Source organism: Bradysia coprophila (assembly GCF_014529535.1).
Source record: "Bradysia coprophila strain Holo2 chromosome X unlocalized genomic scaffold, BU_Bcop_v1 contig_12, whole genome shotgun sequence".
Classification (NCBI taxonomy): domain Eukaryota; kingdom Metazoa; phylum Arthropoda; class Insecta; order Diptera; family Sciaridae; genus Bradysia; species Bradysia coprophila.
Genome location: NW_023503293.1, coordinates 7373221 through 7385392, shown reverse-complemented (window position 1 = coordinate 7385392; position 12172 = coordinate 7373221). Strand labels below are relative to the sequence as shown.

At 35.7% G+C, this 12172-nt stretch overlaps 1 protein-coding gene across 11 annotated transcripts in view; it reads left to right on the top strand.

Moving 5' to 3' along the window:
• LOC119067417 (histone deacetylase 4) overlaps positions 1–12172 on the top strand; it is an 81406-nt gene that overhangs the window by 49782 nt on the left and 19452 nt on the right. For all 11 annotated transcript variants that reach the window (XM_037170380.1, XM_037170379.1, XM_037170386.1 and 8 more), the window contains exon 3: positions 8954–9081. In XM_037170380.1, coding sequence (XP_037026275.1) covers positions 8954–9081 — 128 coding nt within the window. The remainder of the gene's footprint in view (positions 1–8953; positions 9082–12172) is intronic.

Sequence of the window (12172 nt, the reverse complement as noted above, 5' to 3'; positions counted from 1 at the left end):
TTGTAGGGAATGGTCTGAAACGTGGAGAAAACGTGGTCCGGTGAAAAGTCTGTTCGGAGATAGTGAAGTTATGACTGTGCGGAGGTGGAAAATGGCAGAATCGATATAACTCGGTCATTTTGAGAGATGGAGCGTCGGTGGGGGAAGAAGAAATGTTCCATTGATTGCGGTGAACAAAGTTGCAGAAGAAAGTTTTTTTCTAACTTTTCATCGGGAGGTGGTAGAGTGGATTTTATGGGTTTTTTTGAGGGTCTGGAAAATGTTTTAAATTGTGGAGCGGCTGTTTTGGAAGGTGGTGAGGCGTGAGCGGGCTCAAATGAAAGGTATTGATGGTACGAAGCGAAGAAAAAAAACTGGAAAAAAATTGGGGTCAATTTGTTGGAGTTAAGGTGGTAAGTAGGGTGTTTGCCCACCAACGGGAACACGTTTGTAATTGCGGCGCGGCTGTTTTAGAAGCTAGAGGGGCGTGTGAGAGTTTAAATAAAAGGTATGGATTGTACGAATCGAGGAAAAAAAAATTTAGGAAATTCGGATCAATTTCGAGCGAGTGACAGCCCTGTAAGTGGGTCATTTCTGAGCTACTCCAACGTACAGTGATCGGTGATGATTTTGAGTTTTTCTTTGAGAAAAATGGATTTGTTTTCGGGGAAAGTTGAATGAGTTGTAGAGGTGAGTGGTGTGGTTGAATAGAAGTGACCACAGTGTCCGCTTTTGTGTGTGAGTGACCACCCCCTCGATTTTTGTATCTTTGGCTGTGAAGCAGATAGAGAGTTCGTTTCTTCGGCAAAGTTGTTGGTTATTGAAAGAGTGGTTGTATGGAAGTGACCACAGTGTACGCTTTTAAGTAATAGTGACCACCCCCTCGATTTTTGTAACTTTTTGTGTGAAGCAGATGGAAAGTTTGTTTCTTCGGCAAAGTTGTTGGTTATCGAAAGAGTTGTCTACTGAAAGTGACCACAGTGTACACTTTTCTGTGTGAGTGACCACCCCCTCGATTTTTGTAACTTTTTATGTGAAGCAGATGGAAAGTTGGTTTCTTCGGCAAAGTGGTTGGTTCTTGAAAGAGTGGTTGTATGGAAGTGACCACAGTGTCCGCTTTTGTGTGTGAGTGACCAACCCCTCGATTTTTGTAACTTTTTATGTGAAGCAGATGGAAAGTTGGCTTCTTCGGCAAAGTTGTTGGGTATTGAAAGAGTGGTTGTATGGAAGTGACCACAATGTACTCTTTTGTGTTTGAGTGACCACCCCCTCGATTTTTGTATCTTTGGCTGTGAAGCAGATAGAGAGTTGGTTTCTTCGGCAAAGTTGTTGTTAATTGAGAGAGTTTGAAATTTAGGAAATTCGGATCAATTTCGAGCGAGTGACAGCTCTCCAAGTGGGCCATTTTTGAGCTACTCCAACGTACAGTGATCGATGATGATTTTGAGTTTTTCTTTGAGAAAAATGGATTTGTTTTTGGGGAAAGTTGTATGGGTTTGAGAGGTGAGTGGTGTGGTTGAATAGAAGTGACCACGGTGTACGCTTTTGTGTGTGAGTGACCACCCCCTCGATTTTTGTAACTTTTTATGTGAAGCAGATGGAAAGTTTGTTTCTTCGGCAAAGTTGTTGGTTATTGAAAATGTTGTTGTCTGAATGTGACCACAGTGTACGCTTTTGTGTGTGAGTGACCACCCCCTCGATTTTTGTAACTTTTTGTGTGAAGCAGATGGAAAGTTGGTTTCTTCGGCAAAGTTGTTGGGTATTGAAAGAGTGGTTGTATGGAAGTGACCACAGTGTACACTTTTGTGTGAGAGTGACCACCCCCTCGATTTTTGTAACTTTTTGTGTGAAGCAGATGGAAAGTTGGTTTCTTCGGCAAAGTTGTTGGGTATTGAAAGAGTGGTTGTATGGAAGTGACCACAGTGTACACTTTTGTGTGAGAGTGACCACCCCTCGATTTTTGTAACTTTTTGTGTGAAGCAGATGGAAAGTTGGTTTCTTCGGCAAAGTTGTTGGTTATTGAAAGAGTTGTTGTCTGAATGTGACCACAGTGTACGCTTTTGTGTGTGAGTGACCACCCCCTAGATTTTTGTAACTTTTTGTGTGAAGCAGATGGAAAGGTAGTTTCTTCGGCAAAGTTGTTCGGTATTGAAACAGTAGTTGTGGCATGAGTTGTAGAAGGGTACGGGATTCACCAAAAATTGATGGTTTTCAGTAGAGTATAACACGGGAAGAGGTGTTTTGTTCGAAAAGGTGTAAGAGTGGTGATTGCGGGGGTCCAGGGGGCGGCAGCCCCTTGGCATGAAAAATATAAATAATGGAAAGACGATATAAGGCGTTACAAAAGAAGAAGTTATTGTTTCGGGCTAACTTAACTGTAAAATTGTGGGAGTGTCACACGGAAAGAGGTGTTTAGTTCGAAAAGCTGTAAGAGTGGTGATTGCGGGGGTCCAGGGGGCGGCAGCCCCCTGGCATGAAAAATAAATAATGAAAAGACGATATTAGGCATTACAAAAGAAGAATGTGATGTTTTGGACTAACTTTTCATAAGAATGTTTGAGCTGAGCGAAGCGATTTTCGTATAGCTGTTTAGCAGACTTAGAGTTGCTTTCGAATAGATGTTTGTCTATAACAGGTGTTCGTCTCTAATTTCTCTGTTTGTCTGTAACAGGTGTTAGTCTCTAACAGGTGTCTGCCCGGTCTAGCTTGCTAGGATGCGACGTGGCACGAAGTGCCACAGGATGCAGACTAGTTTTGTTCTAGCGGCGTCATATGAACAGACGCCAAGGAATAATAGATTCTCCTGTCTGCTTCAAAGAATGTCGGCTTACAATTTCTGGGACTTTAATAAAGAAATAGCTATTTTGCTAACATGTGCCTAAATGGAAATTTTGCGCAATAGATGTAAAGATGTAACACATCCTATGGCATTGTATATCAACAAGATTTTATGTACAAGAGTGGAATCTTCATTTTTCTAAACGTCACTTCCAAACCGGAAATGAGCTTCAATAAATCTGAATCCATCAACGAGTAGGAATTCAAAAAAAAAAAAAAAAAAAAGATCGATGGATGTAGGAAAGTTCATTAATCAAAGCGCAAAAATTAAACTGATTTTACCATCAGAAAAAGAAAATTATCCGCCCACTCCGTCTACACTCTTCTCATTCTTTATAAAAATTTCAATCCACACACAAGAGAATGCCCAATCAAATATTGTATGTTTAGTTTAACTAATAAACTATTTTCAATTAATACGTTTATTAATAAATCAAGTTTTTATTCTATTTTCGTAACATGATCACAAATCGAAATATCCCGTTTGTGTCATCGTTTCGCTAAAAATAATAATGAATTTTTTTTTTTCCTTCGCGTCCTCTTCTTCTTCTTTTAATTTAAATTTCACTCACAACAAAACACTTTGCTTTAAATACGCCATTTTACACTTCTATAATTCTAAAATTGAAAATACGGAAAAGCAAGTCACACATGCGTGTTGCGATTAGCACGCTTATTTTCTCGTATATACATAAATTGTCGGTTACAGTTGTATATTCCATTGTGCTTTCGACTCCACTCTGTGTGTGGAATTTGTATCTATCGCTTTTTTTTTCTTCTTCAATTTTTCATTTATAATACGTAGTTTGTGGTGATATGACAAAATGCGTAATGGCTTTGTTGCGTATTGATAATTTGTTTAATTTTCGTATGAAGATATTTCGGACGTTTGTATTATAAATACATCATTGACGCTAAAATGAATGCGAACGTTGGAAGGTATTAAGTTATTAATTAAGGTTTTATTGTTTTGACAGCTAACAGTTGTTCATATCTCGGCACAAAACATTTTGAAGGGAAAAAAATACTTTCTCTGGTCGTTGTTATTTACATAATTGTGTTATTGTTGTTCCTGTTACAATAGCGATAGAAAATGTTTAGCACTTTTCGCCGGACTAGAGGACATACAAAACTTCTGATATGTGACATTGTATACTGGTCACATTATATCATTCGTGAAGACACACGGAGATCATTTTTCGTAGTATGTGAGATGCTACCGTTTGTACTTAATAGTTATTTACAAAAGTACGAAAAAAAGGTTGAAAAGCAGAGGTTTTGTGAGAATTTAGTTGATCCGAGGCGAAGCCGAGGTCAATAATCACACTAAAACGAGACTTTTGTATTTATCTCCAGGTATGAAAGGTTGATTTTACACGATGAGGGCGTCGAAAGTAGTGCTTGAAATATGAAAAGGAGGACCTAATTAAATTGATTTCACTTTTTTATGAAATATTGGTTGCTATGAGCTAGGGAATTAACCCGCTTTAACACTTAGAACGATTAAAATGAAACCCACATCATCTGCAATATTTTCTAGTAATGGCGATTTGTTTACTTCAAAAACCTTTTATTAACCTTTACGTGCCACGTGCGTAATGGTACTTTGAATGTATATGTATACTACCATCGAACCAACTCAATTTAAATTTTATAATTTAACTGGGACTGCATAAACTAAATGTGTAACCAACTACAGGCTTGCGTGTGTTCATTCAGAATATGCTTTGAAACCTTTAACCGTCCGTAATTCAAACAGGTACCATCAAGAAATTAAAGCAAACCATTGGGTATATCAAATTTTATTCAAATTGCTGGGATACTGGACACAATTTTTTCCCAATATCTAAATTATGGAGAGCATAATACCCATTGTCTGTTTGATTTTCTACACTTTAACAAATCGTAATCCTATTTCCGTTCGATTCCAATAGCCTTGACATTAAATTTTCTTATTATTTCCACCCCTAGCGTTGTTTAATTTAGATTTTTCCAGTAAGAGTTAATGATACTGGTAACCATTTCGGTGAAGCCAATGAATTTTTGATACATTCGTATACCCAAGCATGACCACACGCACATTCACTTTATTATTCTTCTGGCTGGTTCCGATATATAATAAAGTCGATATACTAAGAACATTATTAGATGATCGATGAATCAATTACCTCTGTATACACGCTTGCGGCCAGCAAATTTTGTCATTACTGCGCCCACGGCAGATATTCGATATTTACATTGCAAAGACATATGGAATTGCCTTTCGGCTCGATTATGCAATCCTCACGTTCTTCGGAATTTAGCTTGAACATTATATTGGTAGTTGGTTTAGCAGGGGGTGAAGCGACCTCTGAAGCTTACCCTGACAATTCGATTTTAAACTAAGGGACGTAACTCATTCATTCCATGATTTTCTCTTTCGCGCTGCAATGAACATTGTAGTCTGATAAATCCACACTCTAGCTGATGCTAATCGGCACCCAAAAATTACATGGGCACCCAGACATGTTTAAAAATGAAATTGAAGTCGCTCTATAACCAAAACAGACTTTGTTCTTGAATTTAAGTTCTCTTCAATTCATTATTTTTTAACGAATTGCACACCAAACGGAGGACAAGGAATTTATCTGAGTTGTGCGTAGGGTAACATTGGAGTATAAGCTTAAAGAGAAAAATCAATTGGTCATTTTACTTATGGTCGTTCAAACGTTTCAATCGACTAAAATAAAAGGAAAATATTTTTGATGACCTTGCATTGAGTAATAACATGTTCTTTCACTTACACCATCCACCCGGGCTATAATAGTATTACCTGCGAAAAGTCTACATTGAAGGCAAATCCTTAGTACACACACGAGAAAAGGAAAAAAAAACCGAAACAAAACAGGAAGAATTGCGAATAAATAAGCTCGTTTCAAGTTTCATAATAATTTAGTAGCCACACTCTGCGGCCTTCAAACATTAGCCATCAAAATTGTATTGGTTTCCATATGAATTATGTAAAATGAAATATTTGTAAAAATAGAATTAATCACGCATTTATATAGTACATGGATATATTGTATGCTATGTACTGGCGGTACAAGGATATTCAATAGGATAAATATAGGGTTTTAAGAAAAAAAAAGTGGCTCGTTTATTGTGTTCGTTTTACTATATATTTTCCATCGTCTTTTATTCGGGCCAGTATCTTTTATTATGTGAACATTTGTTGTTGGTGGTGGTGGTGGTGCGGTATAGCTTCACATTTATGACCATATAAGAGGCTAAGCAATGAAGAGCTTTGTCGGTAAATTATGTGTTATTTTTAATTCGAAGTTTGTCGCGACATTGAGCCATATATCGATTGCTGGCTATATTTAGATATAATTTTATGCCTTCCACCACCAATAACGCCTATAAAATGTCTACCAAAATAGTATATCGTCAGTTTTATGGAATCGTATGTCTTCAGTGATAATAATAGCATTTCGAATTGGTCGTAGCGGTTATTAGACATTATTTTATATTTCTCCTTTACTCGGGGCTATTGATTGCATAGACGAATTTTGTGAAAGTGTGTAGATGTACAACGAACATAAATTGATGGCTATTTGATAACACAACGACAATTACTATTACGAAAACTATTTACCATGTAAGCCATCTGTTCGAAATTGAAGTAAATTGAAGTGATTATCATTTGTAACGTCTCAGCATTAAATAATTTCTCTAAATGTATATTACCGTATTATCGTGGTGCAGGTGCTTCGGCTGGTGCTACATTTTTTTTTAAATTTCGTCCTATGTTCATTTTGTTACAAAAATGATATCTTTCCCATTGTAGTGATGGTGTTTTGCAGAGGCGACAACTTTGGTTTTGTCCAAGGAAGAAAGACATTTTTCTGAACCTCATCTGTCCAAAGTTAGAAATCTGTTCTTGTCGCTACTCTGCAATGAAGTGTTAAAATTATCCTCTAATTTCAGAAGTGTTGCTCCCAGAATATTTCCCATGATGTGAATTGCCTCCATCGTCTTTGTATAATCGGTGCCACTGGTATTTTGTAATGGGGTACATTTTTTGGTTGTTCAGAGCGTTACTAAATTTTTACAGAAATTGTCGTCTAGGTAAATTGTCGTCTTGTGGCGTCTCATTTTTTCACTTTAATTTGACACGAAACATTGTCTGAGAGAATCGAATAGGCTATAGACTACGCTCGATTTTTTATCTTTGAAAATTTTCCGATCGATTGTAGCAACACGACAATTCGAAGCAGTTACTCATAAGAAGACGTTAGTTAGACAGGAAAAAATTATAACGTCGTCTCCCTCTTTCCACAAATTTTATTGAATAGTTTTTAGTTGGCCGTTAATTCATTTTGACTGGACTGATCTACGTACCATCTATTTTTGGATTCTTATTAGGGTGTATTTCTTGAGAAAATGTCATGCATTTTTTACTCAACAATCAGCAACTTTTAAGAACATTTCAAGAAAGGTATGTCAAATGACCATTGTTTCAGACTCATATCAAATACAACCGATTCAATATCGACAACAACATGTTTTTGGTTTATGACTCCCATCTATACATATACACATAAATTACCTTTCTCATCAAAATCAATGAACCAATCAAACCTTCTTTGGCCAGGATATTCTATTTTCATCAATCATAAAAAAAGAAGAAGAACCAGACGACGCTATTCGAGTGTTTGTTCATATATATTCGATTTAGCTGGAAACAAATTCTTAGGCGAGCAATACAAAAATAACCAAATCCGACTTATTACCCAATTAGTTTGAACTTTTGCTTACAATAAATTTTTGAATATTCAAACTATGACTGACCCATTTCCATACTTGATAAGATGGTTCCTCCATTTAATTCTCCTAAACAATTACCAAACTTTTTATTTTATAAAAAAAAATGTTCAATGAAACTTTCACTTGAGACTTTTTTTGAATTCGCTCGTTCCTTTAACCCACAAATATATATTCAATGCGTAACATGTATCGGTAACATTTTCTAGGTAAGTTAGATCATAGATCACTCAACAATTCATAGTCTATTGCAATCCTAAAATCGTCGTTTAATATTTGATTCGGAACTTTCTGGTCTCTTTGAGTCACAGATCTCTTGGAGTCACAGATCTCTTGGAGTCAGGGATCTCTTGTAGTCACAGATCTCTTGGAGTCACAGATCTCTTGGAGTCACAGATTTCTTGAAGTCAAAGATCTCTTGGAGTCACAGATCTCTTGTAGTCACAGATCTCTTGTAGTCACAGATCTCTTGTAGTCACAGATCTCTTGGAGTCACAGATCTCTTTAGGAGTCTTCACTCTCTAGTAGTCGCACCTCTCTAGGAGTAGTTAAAAAATTCAAAACAGTTATCAACTCTTTACTTTTGAAGGATTCTATGTCTTGGGGAATCATCTATTCTGCACAAATATATTTGAAAGAAACTCCACTTTTACCTGCGATATGTGATACGACTGCCATTGAAATTGTTACTAAAACGGCTGCACAACGAAATCTAGCAAAATAATAAAATTCTTTCCATGGTGCGTTCAAAATGTTCACGAAGCGAACACATTCATAACTACAACTCGTCCGCTCTATACACACCAGTTTCGATGGTTTTATTTTGCATCGTTCAGAATTAAATTACGTTATCATTTAATAAAATGTGTATTCGTTTAACAGTCATAATAGAAAACAGTTTTATCAAGATGATGTCCATTTTCCATTGACTCCAGAATATTACTATACTTTACACAATTTGAATAAATTAATAAAGTTGTTTTTATTTGCGTTCATATCGCATTTTATAGAGTGTACGTACGTACTACACACAAATATATACAATAGAATTTGAAATTCATTGGGATTTTCCATATATAATGTTACTTCGTCTCTCAAAGTTCATGCGTTTAAAATAATATCAAGCTATAAGAGAGCTATAGACATGGTTTATTTCGTGAATTGTGAATCATTGCTGTTTAAAATAGCAATATAAGAAAGACACGACACACTCATACATTGTGCTTACTGGAGGACCATTTAAATTTACAATGAGAACAATGAGTACTGAGTTCTGAACTGTCGCTCAATAAATGAATATGATTAAAATTGAAATATTTCTTTTCTGTTGCAGATATGGCTCGGGACACGGCTGTAGGCCGTGAGCATGTCTTAATTGTTCCATCTGGTCTAACCCTGGATGTTGGCTCGGCTCAACAAGCGGGAATGGCCCAGAATGACATTAATCAACAAATATTAGAGGTAAGAAATATATCCTATAATCGTCACACGTCTACTGTATCCTGTATCGTCACCTCATATTTAAGAGTTCATTACAAATCGGTTTACGTTTCCACTATTCCCTTTTCTTTGCTGCAATTTTTCGTTAGACACGTCAGTACTAGACAGTGATTGATGCAAAATCTATTACTTCATCCAGTATCATTCCATCTGTAAGGTGCTGTTCATAAAAGACATTCGTTCTTTTTTGCAAGGTTTTACGGTCATGTTTTTCCTATACCTATAAATTATGATCAAAAATTATCGGGGGATTTCCTTCGATTTGATGTTCACGTTTAACGGTCAGTGGCAACGTGTCGGACGTCATTTGGTGTGTTTAATTACTGTCGGTATTTGTTTGCATAATTTGTGTTAAAATTGCCGTGTGCGGTGTAGCGAATGCAAATATTGAACGTATGATTTTGAGCAAAATTTGTTTTTCGTATGTTACCGAACATATTTTATGTGTGACGAGAGTTGCACCTAGTCATTATTGACTGATTCAACAACAAACAAATAACGATATTGACGTGTCACAAAATCTAATAAGTTCATGGTATCGTTGGTGTAGCTAGTAAAAAAAAATACAAGAGAGAAGCCCGTTTTACAGTTTGACGAAGAACAAGAATAAATTTTCGCCGTTTCATACCTTCTTAATCTAGCTCATTCCACATTTTAGGACTGACAACATTTTTGTTAACTTGATTTTGGCTTAATTATCGACCGGAAGTCTATTCTGAGTGCAAAAGGTTTTTCTTAGATTCGAAATAATTTTTTTGTCGGTTTCAATTGTCTTCCAAGATCTTTAGTCGATTTGACTTGCAAGGATTTACTTTATTTGTTTAAGATTTTCAACGAATTTAAACTGTCACAGACGGCAAGCATTATGATCTATTACTTCATTTGATTAAAGATTTTCGTAGATTGATTTCAGAAATCTGTTACTTCATTTGTTTTTAACATGCTTTCTGCTATATAAGACCTTATTAGTCAGAGGTTGTCGTTTATTATTGCTGTCGTTGTCTGTAACAGATGACAACAGGTTAAGAATTTTACCACATATGTTCTGCGAAAATTCATTGTTCACAGGGCCGCAAAAGAAAAATTTACTTTCGCCGCACTTAAGTGGTAAAATAAACTAGTACAAGTACAGTTACCAAATCTCGCCATTCACAATTGAATACGTTTATTGCAACAAAATGAAAGAAAATTTGATTAAAAGAAAAAAAGCCAAATTTTCACAAAATATCCCCTGACCCCTGTACAAACATCGGCATTTTACAGATGAAATTTTTTTCATCTTATCAAATAAATTAACTGTGCTATGCTTTGATGTCTATGTCCATCAGACACAAAGTCTACTGCTATCATAAACTGTACCAGTAAATGTCCAGGCGATTTTAATTTTGGCATGAATCAAATTAAAAAATTGGAAAAAGATCAGACTTTTCCGACTAATTGACTTTTTCACTGAGTGCAGTAAATAAATTGATATTTGAATTGGACAAAAATGTGACTGCCCTCCAATTAAAAATTAATAAATTCGATTCCATCGTGAAAAAAATCGGTTTCATATTCGCTGTTGTAGGTAACTTACTGTTAAAGGTTGGAAAAGTATCGGTTGGTTGGGTAACATTTTTACGATAAAATAGATGGACACACTAAGAAAGACTTGCCTTTCTTCATTTGAAATAGGGTGATTAAGTTGTTGAAATGGTTAAAGTATCATCTACAGATTTTACATTACAATGTTACTCCCCTCTAACTACTACACTGTATGCTTTTGGCTAAGCACCTCCCTAATCGTGCTTTCTGTTTTCAAATTTCAAGATCATTAAAGTGTAACATTAAAGAATACACACTCGCTTCCCTCTGTTCGTTACCACGTCTTTCAATCAAAAAAAACTTGTGATTTTCGGCATCATAGAAACAACGAAGGTCCATACGATACGATATGTATCAATACAACAACTCAATAGGCTACTTCGCGAGGGAATAAACGCACTCACTTGCTGTGGGGATAAACAAAAAACATAACCGCACATACGCAATTTTCCAAACAATAATGTTTTGTTTTTACGATATTATGTGCAGGAAATTCATTAGAAATGTAAATAAATAGTGAAAATTATGAAATACTGTGAAAATAAGCCTTGTCATCGAGATTTCAGCCGAAAAAAAAAAGATTCATTTTTGGTTTGGAATGACAAACATCCGATACGAAATCGCCAACAAAAACAGAACATGACAAAGGTCACCGAAAACTTGACGACACGACTTATTTTTACAATATTTCATAATTTTCACTATTTATTTACATTTCTGATGAATTTCTTGCACAAAATATCGTAAGAACAAAACAATATTGTTCGGAAAATTCGGTATGTGCGGTTATGTTTTTTGTTTATCCCCACAGCAAGTGAGTGCGTTTATTCCCTCGCGATGTAGCCTATAGCGCAGTGTGTAAGTCGAGACTTCACATTAAATTATTGAATTGCCAGTCGTGGGTTCGAAACTCAACCGCAACACAAATAATTCGCTTCATCAGGTTGTTGTCCACAACAATGACATCTGATTGAATCGGTTATTAGGTTGCGTCTTGGATTTTGTCTCTTTGTGTTACATGTGATTGTTCATTGGTAATGTTATTCAGTCGTTTAGGCGAAAAGCCCGCGTGTTGTCTTAAGAAAAAATTGAAACAGATGACTGGAATTCATAAGTTTGTCTCAATTATCCAAAATCTCTTTTTAAGTTCGATAAGTGTCTCGATAGTTAAATACACTATAAATTAACGATGAATAATGGATCTACAAATGTAAAGGTAGATGTCTATCCATTTAGAATTTCCAGAAAGTTTACACTGTACAAGACAGTGTACAAGATTTTATCATCAAAATAGGAATCGAATTTACTAGGCAGTTTTCCCACATTTTCTTAAAATTTCTCAACCATTTGTTTTGGAAAAATTTGGGAAAATCTAGGAAAATGTAACAAAATGTATTCACTGAAATAGACCATGTGAGAATGTTGTACTACATACGACCAATCACCACATTATACAGCTAATAATAAT